At 33.2% G+C, this 25,177-nt stretch overlaps 1 protein-coding gene and 1 long non-coding RNA gene across 5 annotated transcripts in view; one reads left to right on the top strand and one right to left on the bottom strand.

The window, feature by feature from the left end:
* The window catches only part of LOC114331115 (uncharacterized), a 276,343-nt gene that overhangs the window by 29,502 nt on the left and 221,664 nt on the right, over positions 1-25,177 (bottom strand). For all 4 annotated transcript variants that reach the window (XM_050649715.1, XM_050649713.1, XM_050649714.1 and 1 more), the window contains 3 exons: positions 23,087-23,243; positions 10,806-10,950; positions 5,032-5,257 (listed from right to left, as the gene is read on the bottom strand). In XM_050649715.1, coding sequence (XP_050505672.1) covers positions 5,032-5,257; positions 10,806-10,950; positions 23,087-23,243 — 528 coding nt within the window. The remainder of the gene's footprint in view (positions 1-5,031; positions 5,258-10,805; positions 10,951-23,086; positions 23,244-25,177) is intronic.
* Positions 20,766-22,300, top strand: LOC126883940 (uncharacterized). The gene is made up of 2 exons (XR_007697769.1): positions 20,766-20,935; positions 21,377-22,300. It is a non-coding gene; the product is annotated as an uncharacterized LOC126883940 (long non-coding RNA).

Genomic DNA, 25,177 nt, shown 5'->3' on the forward strand with positions numbered 1-25,177 from the left:
ATCGAACCAGTACCATAAGCCATGCATAAGTATATTCCAAGAATTGTTAGTTTTTGGCAAGAAGTTGAATATATTTGTTAATGCATTTAATAAGTCATATTTTTATTATATCTTTTTTGAACAGTAAACATGATTGGTTAAAATATTATTTTGTTTGCTTTCATTCTGAATTTTCAGAGTTCATATCTAAGATTAGGACAAGACGAACACACACCTTGAGAGACTGAGCTGAGCTAGGGTGAACGGTGACTATCTTGGTTGGTTGAAATATTATTTTCGGATATTGTTTCAATTAGCTGGGGTAGCCTTCGCTTGATTTGTTTCAATTTCCTTGTGCTTCTTCCTGCGTAAATTTAAAACATTTTGTATAATTTCTAGGCATTGTGCACTTGTAATATTCGTATTTATTAAAAAATATTAAATATACCTATTCTATACCCATATAGCACACAACGTCCGATGGACGTCTATATAACGTACATTCAAAGTCCAAACGTCCATGGACCAAAACTGGACGTACTATGTACGTTCATGTCGCGACGTCCATTGGACGTTTGATTTCAACGTACATTGGACATCCATTTGTGGTCCATGGAGATTTTACACAAAACTCGACTATTATTATGAGTAATTATATATAGCTTCTTGTTTTAATCAAAGCAATATTATTAGTAGAATACAAAAAGCTTCTAATAAATGTAGTCACATATTTTTTCATCATTGGATTAAAACACTGAACCACTAAAATTATTTTAATTAAACCTATATAATATTAGATGATGATAAAACGATGGTAAGCTTTTTCAGAATAACGGAGCTACATCGCGCATCGGTAATTATAGAACTTACAATAATTAGACAATACCAATTTAAATCTTAAATGTGCACTTTGTAACTATTAAATTTCTCGCCAAACTAAATGAGAATCTTCTTGACAACGTTGTCGCTCTTCACGCTATCGGTCGTAAAAGGTAGTATTAGGCAGGTACTTTTAGGGGATTATCGCTGTTAATTGTTGTGGAATACTGAAGGAGGATTTATTTATGATAATTCACAGAATGGCAAACCCGCTTGCAATATACAACCGTACTGACTCTAAAGTTCTAAGAAATAATGTTTGGAAGGAACAGAACAGAAATAAACATCTTTTAATGTGCATGCTTCATAGGGCGCCATTATCTGAATTTTGTCTTTAGTAAGTTATTACATACAATATAATACATCCTGTGATATCTTTGTGTTTGCTGTTTATCGTGCAAGTGCAGTCGTGCATTAATGAAGTTCCTATAATAAAATTATAATAAAGAGAAATAAAAAAGGTGTTTTGTGTAATATTTTGAAGTATAAGTTTCGTATTATAGGAACTATTTCCGATACCTAAAGGCTTTTTGCTATGTATGTATTCAAAAAATGATGGACACTAGATTGCTTACTGAAAAGTGCCCAACAAAAATGTCCATAAGACGTACATTGAATGTACATCAGATGTACATTGAATGTACATAAGATGTACACTGAAAGCTTCAACAACGTACACTGTACGTTTGTAGAGGACGTTCTATGGACGTCCAATTTTGTGAACTCTGGACGTTCGTTGGACGTCTATCGGATGTCCATTGTACCTTAGCGGGACGTCCATTGGACGTTCCAATGTACACAGATGTACGTCCATTGGATGTCCATAAAACGTACTTGTGCTATCTGGGTATAATCAATTCAACGATTTTATCTGTCAATTCGCAAGACCACTGATTTTTTGCATATTTTTAAATGGATGTTTAGTCTTTGCATCAACGAGTTCAAGTGAAGTTCCCTGTCCTTGATACTACCTGAGTGACCTTTGCGATTTCAGATATTTCTGTTAAACTGTAGCGTTAGCTAAGGTCATGCGAGACATCTGAAGATGAGTGCCACACCTGGTATACAGATGGGTCCAAGACAGAAGATGGTTCGGGATCAGGAGTATATAGTGAGGATAGGAACTATAACGGTTCCATCCCACTAGGAGAATATACATCTGTATTTCAGGCAGAGGTATATGCAATCCTCCACTGTGCACGGATAAACAGATTGAGTAGGTACTTATACTAATGAGAGAATCAATATCTGTTCAGACAACCAAGCGGCCTTGAGGGCTTTAAAGAACCCAAGGATAACCTCAAGGCTTGTATGGGAATACCGCGAAGAAACCCTGGCGGAACATAATGAGGTAAAATTCATTTGGGCGCCTGGACATCAACGGATCGCTGGTAATGAGAAAGCTGACGAACTTGCTAAACTAGGATTGACAACAATATACTTCGGTCCAGAACCGGCACTGGGAGTGCCCAAAATCACAATCAGAGACCCATTAAGAGGCTGGATACGAAGACAACACAAAGAATACTGTGACAAAATTCCCACGCAGAAGCATGCGAAGAGATTTATACCTCAGACATGCGCAAAAAGAGCTGAGGAACTGTTCAAAGTGAACAGGAATCAGCTCAAAATCACTACATGTTTCCTAACTGGACACTTTCCAGTAAAAGGACACCTACACATGATAGGGCCATACAGGGTGTTTCATTGGGAAACGGAAATATTAGAGGTCACCGAGCCGGTTCTAGATATACTACAGTTTTTGCCCTACTGATTTTTATAACATAGTTACAGGGTGTTTTATCGATTTTGCCCATTTTTTCCTAAGCCATAACTTTAGAACCACCTTGTATATATTTTTTATATTTGGTACACATATGTCTCATTCAAAACCCAAACGACCGAAATACTAACCATAAGAAAAATCCAGGTCGGATATTCAAATATATATTCAAATATGGTCGAATATATATTCAAATTTTGAAAATTTGTTTGCATATTAGAAAAGATCACAAAAAAGTAAGTTTAATGGTTCGCCTCAATTTTTCGGCCAGAGAATTTTATGACTTTAATTTTGAAATTATATTGAATTTTTTAAGAACTCTGACATTAAAAAGCAGATTTTATTAACTTTTAGTTATAAATTATTAAAGTTAATGAATAAATACGTATTTTAAAAATAATAATTACTTATTTACCACATTGGAACGACCCAATTACTAATCACAAGAAAAATCCAGGTCTGGATTACCAAAAAAAAATATAAAGTAATAGTTACCTTGAAACAACCCCCTGTTTATTGAAATTTTGCAAATTTGTTTGCGTATTTTAAAAGAGCATAAAAAACTGCGTTAAAAGGTGCATGTCAAATTTTTGTGCAGATAATTTAATTACGGCAATTTTGAAATCATATTGATTAATTCTGTCAGGGTGACACGAAGCTGCCAGAAAAATTAAGAACAATCCCAATGTAATTAGAAAATCAATTCGAAATCTTTTGAAACGAGCAAGGAAACGCATCGAACAAAATGGCGGACATTTTGAATAACTGTTATAGTTCAAATATTTTTAATTTATGTTAAGTTGTTAAATTGTTTAAACGAATTTTTTTATTAGATATAGCTGTTTTTTTTTTAATTCTTTACTAAATTATTAAAATATCCCATATCTCGCAATTCTAATTTTTAATCATATGCATACAGCTACAAATACAGAGAATCCATGAAGCCAGCGTAGTAAATAAGTATTAAGTATTTTTAAAATAAGTATTGATTCATTAACATTAAATTATTAAAAGTTAATAATACCTGGTTTTTAATCTCAGAGTTCTTTAAAATTTTAATATAATTTCAAAATTGATGTAATTAAATCAACGGCGGAAAAAAATTAAAATGAATCTTTAATCACAGTTTTTATGGTCTTTTAAAATGCGCAGACAAATTTTCAAAATTTCATTATACAGGGTGTTGGTTCAAGGTCACAATTACTTTATATTTTTTTGTTAATCCGGACCTGGATTTTCCTTGTCATTAGTAATTGGGTCTATCCAATATGGTAAATAAGTATTGATTATTTTTCAAATGAGTATTTATTCATTAACTTTAATAATTTATAACTAAAAGTTAATAATACCTGCTTTTTAGTGTCAGAGTTCTTAAAAGATTCAATATAATTTCAAAATTAAAGTCATAAAATTGTCTGGTCGAAAAACTAAAGCAAACCATTAAACTTAGCTTTTTGTGCTCTTTTCAAATGTGCAAACAGATTTTCAAAAGTTTGAATATACAAGGTGTTGTTTTAAGGTCACAATTACTTTATAATTCTTTGTTAATCCGGACCTGGATTTTACTTATGGCTAGTATGCCGATCGTTTGGGTTTTGAATGAGACATACGTGTACCAAATATCAGAAAAATATACAGGGTGGTTCTAAAGTTTAAAGCTGGCTTAGGAAAGAAATGGGCAAAATCGATAAAACACCCTGTAACTCGGTTATAAAAGTCGGTAAGGCAAAAATGTAGTATATCTAGAACCGGCTCGGTGACTTCTATTCACCGTTAAAGTATTTCCGTTTCCGAATGAAACACCCTGTATAACGGAAATATCAGTTGTATACTATGCAATAGAGAGACCGAGACAGTCAGACATTTATTGTGCGATTGCGAGGCTCTGGACCGCAAGAGACAAGCAATATATGGAGACTTCAGACCAAGTCCGACAGTAAATGGCACTAACCCAATGGACCTTTATAGGCTAGTGAAGAGCACTACTACATTGGAGTGGGTGTCATAAAAACAAATGGAAGAAAGCACAATAAGCTGAAAAGCTGCAGTGTGACCGGGGTGCATGCACGGACGGCTTCCAGGGAAAAAATGGTCATGCGATGACTAAACAACAATCACAGCGTGTCATTTAAATCGTCGCATATTTGTTCCTTCAAACAATTTTGACACTATGCCCTACCGCTATACCCTGCCAGCTCAATATGCCTCACTTGCTCTTACTTCAGTGAATGTTCTGTTTGAAATATTATCTAAAAAACTTCAATTACTTATGAACAAATAATGAAACAAAAACTAACATTAACAATAAGTTTATTACTTAATATCCAATTCAAAATTGACCCTTCCTAGTTATATGCAATAAGTTAAAGCGATTCTTTAAGTTTTACTACCTTTAGTATTTCATCTTCCATTTGTTCTTCGGACTTCTCTTCAGGAATAACATCAAAAACCTTACTCGGACAAGAAACGTCTATAATTTTTTTCTTTGGGATAAACCAGCCTGACGAATTTGCATCTTCTTTTTGCTCTTCTTCAGCTATAGAATTATCTGAACTTTCATCGACCAAATCAGAAGACAAAGTTATCTCGGTAGAAGACTCGGATGACTCTTTAAATCTGAAGAATATGGCGAAATTAAAACTAGTATAAAAAAGTCGACTGATATGTGAGAAACGAAGAGGGATATTTTTGGTGTATTGTGTGAAGAAAGAGTCTATGAAACTGCGGCAAAAAATCAGCTATAGGTAGATCGCATTGAACGTTACAAATAGAAAAGGAAAAATATATAAGAACAATGAATGTATATGGCAGGAAGTTGATTGATTATAAAGGAAATGAATAGAGAACACTTCAAGACGAATGGGTCTTCAAGTGTGGGAAGTAAAACAACACTAACTGCAGCAAATTCGATGCTAGGAACTAAAGAAAATAATGATGACCAATAGTTTAATGATGGGTGTAAGGCGGCAACTGGAGAACGAAATGAAGGACATAGATGTATTTGACTAAACCAACTAGAGAGAGAGAAGAATGATATTTGAAAACAAAAAACGAATAGCTGATAAACTGTGTAGATAAAAAAAGAGAAAACATAAACAAACAATTATTAATTAACATGGAAGTAAACTTTAGAGAAAATAACACGGAAATAAACTAAAAACTACTCTGTACAGGAATAAAAACGGCGAAAGAAGCAGCAACACTTAAGATATTAGAGAAATTTGAAAAATGTATTTTGAAAACTGCTGACCGAAAACTTTGAAAATGATGATGTAGACCAAACAGAACATGAACTATTAGACGAAGCAGAAAATGGAGAAAATGAGACAATAGAACCGACTACAATTAATAGAAGAGGTTGAAAGGGCAATCAAAGTGCAGAAATATAGTAAGGCCCCTGGATGTGATGGAATAACCGCAGAATTTGATAAGTCGGAAAGAAGGGAAATAACGAAAATGATATATGAGGTCATATACAGAATATGCAGACAAGAAAAGATGTAAAAAGACTGGAATTGGAGTATCATCTGCCCAATCCATAAAAAGAGCGACAAACTCCTTTGCCAAAAGTGTAGAGGAGTATCCTTTCTATGTTGGATATAAAGTATTTACCATTATACATACTTAACCATAAATTACAACCAGTCGTAGAGAAAATCATCCAAAAATATCAGTTGTCTACAATATTTTCGTCGGCTTTAAATCAGCATATGACTCAATAAATACTGCACATTTATACAAAATATTAAGTGAGTTTGAAATACTGTACAAACTAGTTAAGGCTGATTCTCACTATCATGCAAGGCAAGTGCTCGGCATGGGCAAGCCATGGGCTCGGCAAGATACATTTTACATAAAATCTTATGAACTTCACGGGACTAAATTCACACTATGCTTGCCAAGCACCGGCAAGCGACGGGCTTTGCATGCGACGTTCTTTTCGAAACATCCGAATGACGATCACGGGCACGGGCACAGTGGCTTATGGTAGGGGAGCTCAAGCGGGGATTTTGCGCGTTAACTCAGAGCGCGAAAGTGATTAGTGATAAACTAAGTGATAGTGCAGTCACTGAAGGTTTTCACCTCCGATTTCATTGAACCTTTATCGATGTTCATGAAAATTGGTGAGTAGTTAGATGATACCTCAAGGAATAAAGGTGACATGATGCTAACTTGGGTTTTTACCCTGGTGGTGGATTCCACCCCATCTTGGGGGTGAAAATTATTTTGTCAAAAATAATAATATCATAAGTCGATAGAGGGACAAATTCTAAGCAAAAGTTGTTATATAAAGATATTAACATAAATCAATACTTTTTGAGTTAATAAAGATCAAAGATTTTATTTTTTCGCAAAAAAAATGCATGTTTAAAAGCTATTTTTCACGTATAACTCAATAACTATAAGCTTTTGAAAAAAAGTTATTATTACCAAAATTGCAGACAATAAAGAATTTAATATACTTCTCACTTAAATAACTAAACCAATGTTAATTCAAAGTGAGTTATGGGTAATTGAATGTATATTTTTTTGACTAGTGTTCAAATGTAAGTATCCAAGCTTAAATAACGGGAAAACGATGCATTTTATAAAATAAAGGTACCTGCTAAACACTTGTCAAAGCACTTAGGAATACCTATCAAATGAGCACCAGAAGAAGTTAATAGCTTCAGAATTAATTAAGTTATGATGAAAAGTTAAAAATAAAACAACCACTGGGTGAACCATGTAACCGGATCCATTTAACATTTTATTTAAAAAAAATAAGGGGGTTAAAAGATTATGTTCAACGTGGTTTAATGGCCCTTGAAAATATCTTTCTAATGGTGTTTAGGTGAATCTGACTCGTGAAAAATTAACGGAGGTATTTAAGAAAATACATTTTTGGAAAAATTTTTAAAAGATAAATTTTGAACAATTCTTGGAGCACAAATTTTAATGCTATCGACTCGTTTGGGAGCTCATTTGATAGATATTTCTAGGTACTTTGACAAATGTTTAATAAGTTTATGTCATTAAATGCATAATTTTCCTGTTTTTAAGCTTGAATACTTCGACTTGGGTACACGCCGAAAAATATAAATTCAATTACCTATGACTCACTTTTAGTTAACATTAAAAGGTTTTTATATAAAGGAGTTTATTTAATTTTTGTAATAGCTTCAAGTTTGGTAATTATGACTTTTTTTGCCATGTCGCTTCTGTCTAATAATTAGATTGTCATCTCCTTCACTTGTGTTGGTCTGTGTCCATTGAACTGGCAAGAACCACAAGTTTTTACCGAGCAGGGAACCATGTTGCCCTTTGAGCACTCCTAACACATTCAATCTTTTAACATCGACTTTGAGTCGCTATAAATATTATATAAGTATCATGTAAACCATATTTCTCCGATGTTACCAATTTCATAAGGTTGCTTGTTTCATGTACTAAGCAGAACGTAAGTATTACCACATTTTTTCTTTAACTAGTCACAATTTTAACCTTTTGCATTCATTCTAGCGTGGAAATACTTCGTTCTAATCACTGAAGATGATCTTATCTAGATCGAAAACGTTTTGTGAATCCTTTTGGATGACTATTAGTGGTTTTTAATAAACTTTTTTATACCATTGTACAAAAGAAGTTTTTACTTCTGTATGATTTTTTAATTAAGGTATACAGCCAGCTACTGGGTATTTTCCCATTGATTTTAAGTAAAATGTGTTGCCCGGATAAGGGTTAAGCAAACTGACATAAATCCAACAAAATGAAAGCTTTAAAAATTGATACTTCCGAAATTGAACACAAAACTCCAACTTACTGTCAAAAATAATGTTACTATATCTAGTCAATAAAATATTTACTTTTAGCTAGGTTTAATTTAATTAGTTTTTTGTCGATAACTCAAAATCATATATTTTGGATTTAACGCGTTTTGCTCAGTTGCTCCACAATTATACTGTTTAGTTTAGCACTGGGATAGATAGAAAAACATAAGGTAAAAATTACAAATTTTTTAATAAATCAGTCCAACTGGCAGCCGGCAGCATATGCAGAACATAATATCATCAGCAGAACCAGAGCAACAGGCGAGAGAATAGGTAATACGTATAAATACTAGTATACAGGGTGTCCCGGAAAATAGTGCTTTCCTTTAAGGTATGGAGAGAATACACAATTTGGAACAAAAAAGTCCTATACCATTTTTTTCTAAAGTTGACCGTTTCCAAAAAAAAGTTAACATTGTTTTCCATATACCTGTATTTTAATGTTTGGAAATTTTAATAAACTGGCAACATCGTACGCACTACGGAATAATAACATACTAAGAACTCGTTTGTGATTGTGATTAACAGTATTTAAAATAATCCAACCTAATAGTAGGTAATACTTATGTATTTACTATTTGTTTACTAAAATTATTTTCTTTTGAAATGTATTGAAATACCTATTGCATAATTTTAAACGAATTACACATCTTTTAACATAAAAACACATCTTTTAACTGAACTAGTATTATGTATTTAGTAAGGTTTAAATGGGTTGAATGCTGAGTATTGCTGAGGGCTTTAACTGAATTAGGTACATAGTTTTAATAGTTTACAGTGGAACTTAAATACACCAGATAATGTCTCAGTAATTTGTTTACTTGTGAACTGAAATAACTAAGTTGTACTTACTTGAAAATAATTATTATACCGAATAGATGTTTCAAGTAACCTTTCACAAACACCATTCATAGGTAATAACATAATAGGTAATACACTCACTATTCGAAAACATTTTCGGCATTGACACTAAACAGGATTCTTTAAAACTATCTGTTTACTATCTATCTTCTATCTATTTATTTACATGGGACTGTCTATGCTTAAATTTGCGTACCGCACATAGTTGTCAGATTTAAATTTGCCTACCAAAATACATTTTAATTTTTTGGTCAAACGGTTGCATTTAGAAAAAAATGTTATAAGAGTTTTTTGTTCTGCATGGTGCCTTCTACCTATACCTTTAAGGAACGCTCTATTTTCCGGGACACCCTGTATTATACTGAATTTAAACAACATTCGAAACAATAAGTGAAAGATTTGGACTATAAGTAAATATGTATATCAATAACTAAATTTATGGTCATCAGCAAAAATAAAATTAGAGACGCCCAACTGCTTATCAAGAATACACCAGTGGACCGAGTAAAACAGTACCTATACTTATCTTGTAATAATAGTAAATGAATAATGGGATCACTCACAAGAAATAAAATGTAGAATAGAGAAGGCTAGGAGTGCATTCAATAACACAGCCACACTCTTTAAAAGCCACAACCTTAATCTGGAGATAAAAGTAAGGCTCCTACGATGTTATATCTTCTCAATATTATACTACGGAGTTGAATCCTGGACACTCGCTGAAGCGATGGAGAAATAACTTGAAGCCTTCGAGATGTGATACAAGCGAATTCTAAGGGTATCATGGACGGACAAGATAACCAACGAGACCGTAATACGAAGAATGGGGAAAGAAAGAGAGGTGATGTATACCATTAAAAGGAGAAAGTTAGAATATCTCGGACACATAATGAGAAACGGCACTAAATACAGATTGGGAGAAGAAGAATATCATGGTTAAAGAACATAAGGAAATGGTTCTCCACAACAACAACTAATCCCTTTAAAGCATCAGTTAATAAAATAATTATAGCCAGAATGATTGCCAATATTCGAAACGAATAGGCACCGAAAGAAGAAGAAACCCCATAAACATATTATATGAAAGAAAGTTCCTTGAGATGTGATGAATAGTAGGTCCTATAAATGAGAACAACAGGTGGCAAATCAGATACAGGTATGAAATAAATGTCTTAATGTTTATAAATAACCAACTTTACCTCAATATGCCCGCCTACAGTCTAGACGGAGTGACAATAAAAGACAAAATGAATGGACATATTAGGAAAAATCTCTAAAGATTATAATAATACACCATACACTATAAAAAATTGATCAGTTGCAAGTGCCTAGAAGGAGTATGCTGTAAAAACCAAAGCAAGCTAGTTACGAGACGATCAGGAAAAGCATGTGTGTAATAGGGATTAATAATGGTATGACAAAAGATAAAAGCTTATGCAGAAATGTACTTAGTAAAACTGATCCCTAATAAGAATAAAGACAAAAAGAATTACCTTGGAGGTGTAGACAAATCTGGTTGATAAAAGTCTTCATACATAAGGTCCACGTTTTTTTCATCAACATTATTCTGTACACTAATAGATTCATTTAGAATTATAGCTTCGTCCTCAGACATTGTTTCAACAGAACTACTTAAATCTAAAATATAATTTAATAGAATTTGGTAAATGTAAAGCAACAAAGCAATGTTGTTCAAGAGCAACTTGCCAAATTATTTGAAAAGAAAGACGTTCAACCAATGTGTGCTTCCAGTCATGACTTACGGCGCCGAAACATTACTGTAAACCCAGGCCAGAGCAACAAAACTTAGAGTGGCCCAAAGAAGAATGGAATGGTCACTACTTGGACTGACTCTCAGAGACAGGGTCAGAAACGAAGAAATCAGAAGAAGGACATGCGTCACAGATGTCATAGAGCGAGTAGCATGGCTGAAGTGGAATTGGGCGGGCCATGTAGCCAGAATGAAGGACGGGAGGTGGACCCAAAAAATTACAGTGTGGAGACCAAGAGAAGACAGAAGAAGTAGAGTTAGACTACCTACACGATGGACAGACGACGTCAAAAGGATTGCTGGGAATTGGTTGCAGAAAGCCCAAGATCGACAAAACTGGAAGACATTAGGGGAGGCCTATGTTCAACTTTGGATGCAGAAGGCTGGATGATGATGATGAAAGCAACAAAATGTAAAACTGATATCTAAACAACGAAATGAAGAGTGATTTCATTCTAATATTCATCGACGGCTTGACCTTTGATTAATACATGTATTTTCAAATTAACTATCATGTCAATCTATGGTCCCTACCGGGATGGCTATGATGTACGGAACTGAATGTTGGGCAGTGAAAAAGAAAGAGAAACAACGAATGCATGTGGCGGAAATGAGAATGCTTAGATGCATGAGTGGAGTGCCAAAGAAGGATAAAATTAGAAATGATTAGGGGAAGTCTAGGTATGGCACCAATTGATGCCACAATGAGAGAGCATAGGTTAAGATGGTTTGATCATGTTCAACGTCGAGACGTTAGTCACGCAATACGAAGAATAGCTGAAGTGCAGATTCCTGAAAGGAGTAGGAGAGGAAGACCAAAGAAGACCTGGGAGGAGACGATAAGGCAGGATATGTTGGTAAAGGGGATTAACATTGATATGACCCAAGATAGAATTGTGTGGAAAAATGCAGTTAGGGAAGCCGACCCCGCATAGCGATAAGGCAAGAAGAATGATGATGATAATGTCAATCTATGGTCCCAATCCCTTCACTTACATTATTAGTTCTTATGTGGTTGGGTTGCAACGTGTATTCTTAATCGTTCTGAAGACATTTTATTGTCTTTGGGCTTTCAGAAATCATACAGATTACACGTGGTGCTTTTGTACACCATTTTTACACATTAACTTAATTTAACAAAGTTGAATTCACACTAGATGTTTCACATGAAATATTTGGATTTAAACTATAAGCGTCCAATATTACAGATATCTACACTAATAACATTAATATTTTTACATATCTATAGCATATCTACCACTATGATACATAGTGCTGATCTTTTTCTTGTATAATCGTTTACTACTACTTATGACGGTCTTCTTCTTCTTTTAGTATGATACAATTGATCCAAAAGATGGCATAACCCAGACATCCAAAGTGAAAGTTATCATCCAACACTAAATTGTTCTATATTCTATATGGTTCACATAATGTTTAGAAAAAAGTCACACCATTTTGAGCGTCGGGTTTGGTGGGGGAAGGGGGGAGAAATCGGTAAATTCGTAGTTTTTTACGTTTTTCGTCAATATTTCTAAAACTATGCTGTTTAGCATGAACAACCTTCTATACAAAAATGTTCTATATTAAATTTGAACTAAAAAAGGCCCTATCTATAATCCTTCTAAAATGATCGGTTCCAAAGTATAAATAATTGGTCCAAAAAATGCCTAACCCAAACATTCAAACTAAAAGTTTTTCTCCAACACCAAATTGTTCTATATGGTCCACATAGTGTTCAGTTACACCATTTTGGGAGTCCGGTTTGGGGGGGGAGATGGGGGAGAAATCGGTAAATTAGTAGTGTTTTTACGTTTTTCGTCAATATTTCTAAAACTATGCTTTTTAGCGTAAACAATGTTCTATACAAAAATTATTTTCTACATAAAATTTAAAACAAAAAAGATGCTATACATAATTGTTATAAAATCAACGGTTATAGAGTTACGGAGGGTGAAAAGTGGAGGTTTTCGATACTTTTTATATTTTTTGGGCAATTGATGATGATTTTGGGTGGTGGTGGTGAGGTTGACGTTTTCAAGGGCTTATCACTAACATACCATCTGCCACTGAAATAGCAAATTTTATTTACAAAACACAATCCTGTTAAGGAAAATTTTTTTCATCAGTAATAATATTATAAATTGCTCAAAGAATATAAAAAGTATCGAAAACATACACGTTTCACCCTCCGTAACTCTAGAACTGTTGATTTTATAACAATTATTATGTATCGGACCTTTTTTGTTTTAAATTTTATGTAGAATACTGTTGTATAGAAAGTTTTAGAAATATTGACGAAAAACGTAAAAAAACTACTAATTTACCGACTTCTCCCCCATCTCCCTCCCAAACCGGCCGCTCAAAATGGTATAACTTTTTACTAAACAGTATGTGGACCATATAGCCCAATAAATGACCGTTTTGGAGTGTACATTTCAGGGGCAACTCCGAATTGCATGAAAATTTGGATTTAGGTTCTACTTACCCTCCACTTCAAAGTTGAATTTGTGCCGTTGGTTGCTTTTACCTGGGGGGTGACAGGCACCCCTTCTCGCGGGGTAAAACGCGTGTCTAAAATAAGCCCGGAAATGGATAAACTGACAAATTATAAGCAACTTTCGTTCTATACAGTTTTTTACGTAAGTCAATACTTTTCGAGTTATTCGCGATTGAAAATGTATGTTGATTTTTCGACAAAAAAACTACGTTTTCAGACGGTTTTTCGCAAATAACTGAAAAAGAAAATATTTTATCGAAAAAAATATTCCTATCAAAACTGTAGCTTATAAAAAAACGAAAAAAATTTTGTATCAGTAAAGTCTTTAAATTGAGTAAAAGCAAAGTTGTAGCTCATGGTAAATACGTTTTTATTCGTCTAATTCGAAATCAAATAATTCAACTCGAAATCACCGAAAAATTAAGCACTTTTCGGGAAAAGCTTATTAACATTTTTAAAGCATCTAAAAAAAGCTTTACATTTGTTTTTTACAAAAGTTTCTAGCATAAAAAAAATAACCGAGTTACACTGAAAAAAGAAGTTGGCCCCTCTTTTTTGGTAAAAAATCGTGAAAACCTCCCTCCCCGAAAACCACCCTAAATAAAATTAATCGTTACCGCTTAACCATTTATTTTAACTGTATGTGTATTGTTTATATGATCTATAAGCTTGATTGGTTTAAAGTGCATATTTTTTAAAAAATTTAGTTTTATAGTAAAAAAATTTTTCTAAAAATTTTTGAAAAATTTACTTTTTTCAAAATAACTTAGAAAGTATTAGTGATAAGAAAAATATCAAAGAGTAAAGAAATGTAGGTTTTGCTATAAATATGATAGTTTTATTTTTTTTTTCGTGAGACAAGAATTGGTTAAGATATCGCTGTTCAAAATTTTCATACACTCGTGATTATAGTGACCCGTTCAAGCTTTTTCAACTATAACCCTTTCAAAAATAAGCACTTTAAACCGGCGAGACTGACAGATCATATAAAAAATAGATAAGTAAGTAAATTGTTTGTAAAGCGGTAGCGATTAATTTCATTTGGGGAGCTAAACACAGGGAGATTTTCATGATTTGTTTACCAAAAAAAAAAGAGGGCCAACTTTATTTTGAGCGTAACTCGCTTATTTTTAATGCTAGAAACTTTTGTAAACAATTAAAATAAAGCATTCTATAAACAAAAAGTTCGACAGGGTTTTTCCCGAAAAGTGCTTAATTTTTCGGTGATTTCACCTTGAAATATTCGATTTGGAATTAGACGATTAAGAACGTAATTTCATGAGCTACAACTTTGTTTTTACTTGATTGATAGACTTTACTGATACACCATTTCTTTGGGTTTTTTAAAAGCTACACTTTTGCTTAGAGTATCTTTTTCGATTAAATATTTACTTTTTGAGTTATTTGCGAAAAACCGTCTGAAACATATATATAAACATATATAATAGTTTTATTTGTCGAAAAGTACACATTTGACTTAATAGTTTTATTTGTCGAAAAATACACATTTTTAATCGCAAATAACTCGAAAAGTATTGACTTACATAAAAAACATTATAGAACAAAAAATGCTTAAAATCAGTCAATTTATCCATTTCCGGTCTTATCTTGAACGTATGTTTTTTTCACCCCCTAGAAGGGGTGACTGTCACCCCCCAACTAAAAGCAACCAACGGCACAATTTCAACTTTGAAGTGGAGGGTAAGTAGAACCTAAATCCAAATTTTCATGCAATTCGGAGTTGCCCCTGAAAATTACACGGTATCGCCGTATTTTCCGTTCAATTACTGGGCTAATATAGAACAATTTGGTGTTGGAGGAAAACTTTTACTTTGGATGTTTGGGTTAGGCCTTGTTTTTGGACCAATTATACTATACTACCTCGGTAACTTTGGAACCGTTCATTTTAGAAGGATTATGGATAGGGCCTTTTTTATTTCAAATTTAATATAGAACATTTTTGTATAGAAGGTTGTTCATGCTAAACCGCATAGTTTTAGAAATATTGACGAAAAACTTAAAAAACTACGAATTTACTGATTCCCCCCCCCTCTCCCCCCAAACCCGACGCTCAAAATTGTGTGACTTTTTTCTGAACATTATGTGTACCATATAGAACAATTTGGTGTTGGAGGATAACTTTCACTTTGGATGTCTGGGTTTGGGTCTAGTTATACCATATTATTTATGTATCTTGTCCGTTGCGGACGTTGGCTATCATCATAGCAACTTTACTTTTGTTTGCGGCGTTTCGGACTAACTCGATCGATGTTAGTCCCGACCAATGGCGTAAGTTTTGAAGCCATGGCCATGAGTGTCTTCTTCTTCCGGGTCCGCGTTTGCACGGACTTAAGATGTCTAATGATATGTCTCATGGATGTTATCATGTCTCATAATATGACCGAGTTATTCAAGTTTCCGTTTCTTAATTATGAAGGAGATTTCTTTTTGTTTTCCTATTCGGTGCAATACCTTTACGTTGGTGGTGTGACTCGTCCAGGATATTTTGTAGATACGTCGGTACACCCACATTTCGAATACCTTTAGCTTTATCATTGATGTTTCCGTTATTGTCCAGGCTTCTGCACTATACAGCAAGACTGGAAATACATAGCATTTTAGCAGCCGTATTTTTAGTGGGAGAGATATGTCGCAATGGGTGAATATATTTCTCAGGTTGTTAAACGTTGCTCTTGCCTTTTCAACTATAGATCATATTTTGGTTATTTGATCCCAATTCGAGTTGACGACTGTTCCAAGGTAGGTATATATACGAGTCAACGTGTTGAATTGATTGGTTTTTTATTTTCAATTGTCTGGCAGGTTCTTTAGTTTTGCTGACCAGCATATATTTTGTTTTATTTATATTGAGGTTAAGTCCTCTTTCTTCACTCGCTCTTTGTACCCTGTCCATAAGATGCTAAAGTTCATCGATACCACTGGCAAGTACGCTTATCGGATATTATTTGTCAATTCTCCATTGATTTTGATGCCTTCGTTTGCTTCATGCAGTGCTTTTTAAAAAATTTGTTCGGAGTACTCACCTTTTCTAATACCCATTCTTTCTGTGGACTAATTTCCAAGTTTTATCCTGGCTGTCTGATTCCAGTAGAGACTTGTTACAATTCAGATGTACTTATCATCAATTCCTATGTTTTGTGGAATTTCAATTAGTTGGAATTGTGACTCGTTGATTTTCGCTTCAGACTTGTTGTAAATTCTGTCATATATGATTTTGATAAGGACTTTGGTAATACGATTAATTAGGCTTATCAATCTATGTTGATCACACAATTTAGTATTTGATTTTTTAGGATCGCCACGAAGGTTGATTTTAACCAGTTTTCCGGAATTCTGTCGCTGTCGTATATATTATTATGTCGGTCTCACTTGAGTATTTTATATCTCTATAGTCCAGGGCGGATCTATTTTGAGATGGACGTTGAGAGGTGACTCAAATTTTTTTGCAGAAATTGCTTGAAAATAGCTCAAATAATAATATCTAAGTTATCCTCCCACCAAAATGGTCCGGAACATTGTTTAAATAATCAAAATGTCAAAATATGAAAGGAAAAATTCGATTTTTTTTTTGGTTTTTTGATTGTAACTTTAAAACTGTTCATTTCTGAGAAAAGTTGCACTGACATAAAAGTTGCGTAATTAAATTTCCTACAATATAGAATTAGTTAAAAATTTAAAAAATATTCACCCTTGTTGCAAAATAGCAATAATTGCGAAAAAAAAACATACAAAAACAAGTATTCGCATTTTACATTTTTCAACCATTTATGCTACACTTAGGACCTTCATATTTTACCCAGAAAAACTTTATTAAAACAGCATTGTCAATTTCATTAACATCGGTTTAATAGATTTTGCAAAATAAATTTTGCAGTCCAGCTTTCGCAAAAAAATTCATTTTTTTTAAATGTTGCAGGACTGAAAATAAAGCAGATAGCAAGTTGAATTTTTTTTCCTTATAGAAGTGTACTGTACCTTTCCTTTGCAATTTGCAAAATTAAAATCGATTAATTACCACGGCGTCAGGAAATTTTTTAAATAAACAATAATTTTTGGTGCTACGCGCAGGACAGCGGTGTAGAATTCACACAAGTTGATTTCCACCAAAATTTCTTTCAATTTTTATCTAATATATTATTTTCTTACTCTATATTTTGTTGTATTTTAATATTTTAATTCCACAAAAATCAAACTAATTTTATTATTGTTTGTGAAATATTGTTTAAACAATTGCATATGTTTAAAAATAATAAACTTTTATTCTCTAAGTTAAAATATATCAACAAAGAAAGTTTTTGCTAAAAAAAGTGTTATTTCAAAGGATAGAGTACGTGTTTTTATTTTGCAATAAACAAATTTATTTATTTATATCGAAATATAATAAAAATTAAAATGTATCAATCATTATCAAAGGTCATTGGAATGCCCAATCAGAGCAAACTATCCGCTGTCCTGCGAGTAGCACCAATAATTAATGTTTATTTAAAAAAATTCCTGACGCCGTGGTAGTTAATTGATTTTAGTTTTGCAAATTGAAGATGAAAGGTACAGTACACTTCTATAAGCAAAAAAAATTTCAACTTGCTATCTGCTTTATTTTCAGTCCTGTAACATTTTGAAAAAATGAATTTTTTTTGCGAAAGCTGGATTGCAAAATTTATTTTGCAAAATTTATTTAACCAATCTTAATTAAATTTACAGTATTGTTTTACTGTATCATAAAGTTTCTGTGAATGAAATATGAAGGTCCTAAGTGTAGTATAAATGGTTGAAAAACGTAAAATGCGAATACTTGTTTTTGTATGGTTTTTTCGCAATAATTGCTAGTTTGCAGCAAGGGTATTGCTATTTTTTAAACTTTTAACCAATTCTATATTATTGGAAATTTAGTTACGCAACTTTTTTTTCAGTATAAGTTTTCTCTAAAATGAATACTTTTAAAGTTATAATCAAAAAACGAAGAAAAAAATCGAAATTTTCCTTCATTTTTTGACATTTTGATATTACATCTGTAGTTGATATATTTTGTCAAAAGCCTTGTTGTCACTTATTATAATATTCTATATTATACTTATTGACAAATAATCTTATTAGAAATTTAAGAGTTGTGATGAGCAAGGTGATTGTACATTTATTATAATTCAGGAGATTTTGAATATTTTAGTTTTTGCAATGATACTGTCATGCTGGTCCGCCACTGTCTCCACTTGCTTTGTAAAATTTACTAAAAAAGTATATCTTTTACAACGATTAACCAATTAAAGACATCAACTCTTATCATATGAAAGAGATGAAAATACTCCGACGAATATCAGGGAAAAGTCTGTTGGATAGGGAGAGGAGCGAAAACATAAGAAGATCATGCAATATAGAAGACATAAATAGATGGGTGACAAAACGGAAACAGGAGTGGAACGAACACATTAGTAGAATGGCAGAGGATAGGATAGTACGAATAGCACGAGATAAGTCACCAAATGGACGAAGAAGTATTGGCAGACCAAGAAAAAGGTGGTGCGATAACCTAAACAATTTAGGAGGATAATATTGAAGAAGAAACAGGCTTTAAAGCCTACATACAAGAAGGAAGAAGAGAAGAAGAACTCTTATCATAACTTAATATTAAGCAACATTAAAATAAAACTAAAAGAATCAATCTAAAGTGCAAGATTTGAACAGCTTCTAAATGGTGCCAAAACATTAAGCTTTACAGATTAATTTAGAAAAAAGTGAAAGCTTTTGAAAGGTGACTACTATTATCCAGTCTTCTGCACCCAAAGTTGAACATACTTAGGCATTCCCCTTTCATTTATGTCGGTAAGCTTCCCGCAGTCAATTCTAGATGTGTCATTTGAGCAAATGTTAAAATTACCAATCCAAGAAAAACATTTTAAGTAAAAATGAAAGTGAATTTACGTGAAGTGAAATTGAATACTTGAAGAAGAATAATCTCCCGTGGATATGGTTTCAAAAACAAATAGTACAATTTTTTTCCGCCAATGCCAATAAACAAATAAAAAACATGAAGTAGTTTTCAATCCTAATAGCAATATTAATAATATTTAATAATATTAAAATATTACTAAAAGATTTTTAAATTGAAAATTTATTGGTCCAATTCCTTGGTAACACCTCCATGGCTTCTAAAATTTGCAAGCCAGATGGATTCTGAAGCGAAGAAGACAAGAGGGAATTCAAAAACTTACAATTCACGACCCCGTCTGTTCAGCTGGTAAATTTCAACAGAAAATGGACCTAGTTACTCCAAGAAGTAACGACCAATATAAAAATAAAATAAAAATTCCATTTTTATTCAGTTGCAATGCGAAGGCAAAACAATCTTATTTTTCACTTATGTACAATACGGAGCGCAGTCCAGCACTCTGAATCGACGATTTTCGACTATTGTTGGAGTCTCGTCGGAGAGACGTAGGCTTGCTACTCCATACTCTAAGTGACCAACACCGAGAGTTTATCCCCCACACCGCAACTGATGTGAATGGACTAGGTGACTAGCGTCATCTGGCAATTGAAAGATGAAGTAGTTTTCAATCCTAATAGCAATATTAATAATATTTAAAAATATTAGTCGCTAGTCACCAAGTCCTAGTCCATTCACGTCAGTTGGCGGTGTGGGGGATAAACTCTCGGTGTTAGAGTATGGAGTAGCAGGCCTACGTCTCTCCGATGAGACTCCAACAAGAGTCGAAAATCGTCGATTCAGAGTGCTGGACTGCTCTCCGTATTCTAAGTGAAAAATAAGATTGTTTTGCCTTCGCATTGCAACTGAATAAAAATGGAATTTTTATTTTATTTAAAAAAAAACAGTTATGATTGTCGTCGATGTTTGGTAAAGAATCAACATTCTCACAAAAAAAAAGAAAAAGTTTTGATAATTTGGATTTATGCAAGTGTAACGGTCACGTTACGTCTCTTTTCTTATTTGCTCTAAAAATTAGCTCTTTAATTATTTTTATAATTATTTTCCCTCGGTCTCTCATTTAAATTCTCTAATTTCTCGTATAGGACTACTGAGGTGACGTCATACCTCGGTGATGGAACGTACTATGTACGCGACCTATCGAGAATTATTTCGTGTTCTGAGAGAGTTTGACGTTTACCTTGTCAGAGAAACGGATCTCACTCGACACTCGACTTTTGTGCCCGGAATAGGTCGGTCAGCTGTGTAAGCTGTAGTACCCGAAATGGCGGGTTGATAATTTCAATTTTAGTTAGTAAAGCCTTTTAGTTCACCAGTGAGAGAAAAATACCCCTTGTTTTCTGGAGTAGGGATTGAAGTACTTCGATGGAACCTCACTAAAATCAATCCGGTAAATAGTTAAATCCATATATTTTCTTTTGACATACAGAGGTTAATGACTGCATGTTAAATTATTTTTACATCTAATACAATATTTCTTCCAATTCAGTATTCATAGTAAATTTATTAGTGAATTTAGTATCTTTGATTCCTTCCCATATTTACAGATCTACTTTTAGCTATTTATCTGTAGGTATCTTTGATATCTGTATATTTTATTGCAACATCTAATAAGTATCCTATAATTATTTTAAAGAAATCATATTTATTCTTTACTGTAATTTGAAACTGTCACATATTTCGCTCTGAAGGTCAAATTTGGTCATGTACTATCCAATAATGAAAGTTTTTCTTGTATGTTAATGGCCCTTTTTTACATTAAAATCTATATTAAAAATTGACTTTTTCTTAGACTTGGCATTGAAACTAAGACTGGGAAATATTTTTTTAGCCTTTTGGGGAAATAATATAAAGCGACATGAGAAATCATAGACCCTCACCCACCTGAGAGGAACCTATTCCGGCTACATAGTCAGTCACCTGGGAGCAAGCGAAGCGTTCCAGCTTCATTTTCTGTCTACAGCTGTGCTTACAGGAAGCATGGTTTGGCACTATCCTCGTGCTCATTTTCTGGGAACCTTTTGGTTATACGTTTGAGGAATGGATTGGTTTGGGAACACTCAGTTTGGTGATTTGAGTAACTTTTGTGTTCTATATTTCGGACTTTTGGTAATGCACTATGTTTATAAATTATTTTTTTCAGATTGTGCGTACCTTTGTTTTTATATGACATATTTGTATGTTATTGTATTTGGTTCCCAAACTTTGTATCTATGGTAACTTCTTGTGCACAGGAATAAGCCTAGAGAAAATTAGGTTTTAATACTTTATTATTGCTTTGATATTGGTTTATGTAATTCGGGTAAATTTATTTTGTAATATTACTTGCTTGTTTCCCAAAAATTTTATTGTTATTTGCTTTATTCCATTTGTTCGGTTAATTTAGGTCATCGTCGGTATTTATCACAACTTCATTTCTATTTCATTCATTGTATACTTAACTTACTTACTTCATTATTGTATTTTCCCTTAGTAAGGCTTGGTCCTATTTATTTGTATTATTTTCATCTTTGTCGGTTTCATTTAGTTGTATGTGGCAAGCGTACTATAACCATTTGGTAAAGAGGACTCATGTGAGTTGTACCCTATATGTAAGTGAGAGGTAATTTGTAACAGATTAGTTATTGTAGTTAGCACAAATATAACTTTTGTATAACTTTTGTCATGTTAGATTCACAGCATAATATGAACTTGCTTAACTCAGAGATTGTTAAAAATCTGGTAGTTATTTTAATAAATGTTTATTTATTTTGTATATCATTTATTTTTATTATTCCTCTATGTTCATTATTACAGGTTTGATATATCTAATATTTGACAGCAGTATAAGATACCTGGGAAAATGATCGAAGATCATTTTCATGGCGCCCATGATTTGTTAGATTTATTTATCTTGTTCGTCTTTAGAAATTATTCATCTTCATTCCTTTTCAGTATCTTATTCTTATTTTATTATTTCACCTTTTAGTCCTCTTTACTATCCACTTAGAGCTACTGTTCTTCGACAGGCATGCAAACGAGCCGTATCCATCCTTGAGTGTCAAGTTGTTCTCTTGTATCTCTTGCTAGCCAACTCTATTCAGTTTGCCTCTGTCTCTCCATACTTCTACTGCTATCCCTATTATCCCTTCTAATCCCCCTTTTTTCAGTACTACTGCAAAGTAGTATATTTTTTGTTTTCCTACTTCGGCTTCAACGCTGAAGCCCCTTCATTTTTATTTTCATAAGAGCCACAACTATATAATTATTTAGTTACCTATATTTATTTATTTTTCCTTACTTCTGTTGGAGTATATCTTTCTTTTTACTTTCACTCCAACAGAAGTTTTCTTCTTTTTGTTACACAAGGAATTGTAGGACAAGTATATGTCTATACAGGTATACGAAGGAAATACAATGTATTCAAAAGTTTTGTATAAGCAGCTTATGATTATAATTTCGTCGATTTGCAATTTATCACGACAGGCACCGGGTTAAAAAAAGCTGCAAATTAAAGATCAGCGTCGTAGGTAATTATCTTATTCATTATGCACATATTTACCTTCATCATCTGTGTCCCATTGACATATCCTCGAAGGTATATCGTAATATTTTATTTCTTGATCCAATTCAATTGCTAGATAACTCTTATCATCATGACCAGACTTTTCCTCTAGAGATGAACATATTGACGAACCACTTCCAGACTCATTTTCTTTCTAAAATAACAGTTTAAAGTTTGTTTTAAAACAATTTAAATATATTCAGTATATATTTAGTTAATGAATAAAACAGAAAAATCAGATGGGGATAATACAAAATATGAAAACTTATACTAAACAAATTTTGTTTATCTGTTTTTGATGTATATTTTCTGATCGCGCATACATTCCATTGATCTACAGGTCGTGCCCTTACCACGTAATAGATACTATAATAATAATTCTCTTTTGATTTGATCCCATCTTTTTAGGTTTCCTTTTAAGTATTTTTATCAATATTGATACCCTGCTTGTGCTCTCTTGTTCTCTGCTTCACTCAGACTCCATCTGACTTGGTTCTCCACCCTTGGATATTCCGCGTTTATATTCAAAGTATTTGTTCGTTTGCCATGTCGTCTTTGTTTTTCTGATTCATGTTCCGAGGCTGTATTATAGGATTTTTCAGCAGTAGGATTTTTACAGGTGTAGAGGAATAGGCCCTATGCCCCAACCTCAAACCAGGGGAACCAGAATTTTCTGTTGAGGTTTACTTCCTCGGCCAATGTGGTCCAAATTTTGCTAGTATCATCTATAAGTGTAAATTTGAGCATTTATTGGCATTATTTGTTGACAGTATCCACGTGGCTTGACTACTGTCAACAAGACCCATACGCTTAGCTATTCATCCTCCTCCTTTCTCATCTGGACCGGCAATGGCCAAGTTACATATAGCTCAATGCTTGATTTAAGAAAAACTCTGTTTTATTTATCCTTATACTGCTTATTATGGGTTTATTTCTGTCATCAATTGCACTATAACAAATTTTATCATGCATCAAGAAGTAGCTAATGATGATCAAAAACGATCCACTAAAATATAATCATCATGTATTAATAGGTCTGTATCCCGCGTATGAAAAAAAAGTTGATTAATAGCAAGCTGAAAATTTGTTAATAGCTTAAGGGTGTCCAGTCGGATAAACTTTGGTATATGAGAACACTGTAACAGGGGCAGTTTTAATTGTGGAACAGGTTAAAAATTTGGAACGGTCAGACCACGAAAACGGCACATTTATTTTGTCCGACAGAACAGACTTAAACTCTCCGAACAGAGATTAAACTCTCATGAAAAAATCAGACTGCTATTTATCACCTGCCATAATTCCTGTCATTTGACATATTCTACATGTTTCACTCATTAAAACGCCCATTCGGTGATAATATAGCAGTCCGATTTTTGCATGAGAGTTTAATCTTTGTTCGGAGAGTTTAAGTCTGTTCTGTCGGACAAAATAGATGTGCCGTTTTCGTGGTCTGACCGTTCCAAATTTTTAACCTGTTCCACAATAAAAACTTCCCCTGTTCCAGTGTTCCCATATATCAAAGTTTGTCCGACTAGACAACCTTAAGCTATTAACAAAGTTTCAGCTTGCTAATAATCAACTTTTTTTTCATACGCGGGATCCAGACCTATAAGATAGAAGTTTTGATTAGTACCTCCTAAATTTTTTGGACATGCCAGACAATAACACGTTGGAATATTTAACAGTGATTTATTATTCACGAGGAAAAATTTCCTGTAGTTGGCTGTATACCATTTATTACAAAAAACCAGAAAATCCTTTATAAAAGATATATTTGTTAAAATCCCTATACAGGGCTACATCATAAAACAAACAGAACTAGTTTTCAATCGGTTGACCGATCATCATCAGTGTTTCCTAAAATGTGTACAACCTGATAAAATAATGCAAACCACTATTTAAAATTTTGACTACGATTTTAAAAAAGGTTATAGGTTGTACTCACTTGAATCAAACATGCTAACCACCAAAGTAAAAATATTAGGGTAAAAACCCTTTAAAATTAATCCGTTATAGGAACATATAAAAATGATGTGACATTACACATGGATGTATAAAATATCCAATGCTTCACGCTCGAGGTACCAT

Source organism: Diabrotica virgifera, chromosome 4 (assembly GCF_917563875.1).
Source record: "Diabrotica virgifera virgifera chromosome 4, PGI_DIABVI_V3a".
In the NCBI taxonomy this organism is placed as follows: domain Eukaryota; kingdom Metazoa; phylum Arthropoda; class Insecta; order Coleoptera; family Chrysomelidae; genus Diabrotica; species Diabrotica virgifera.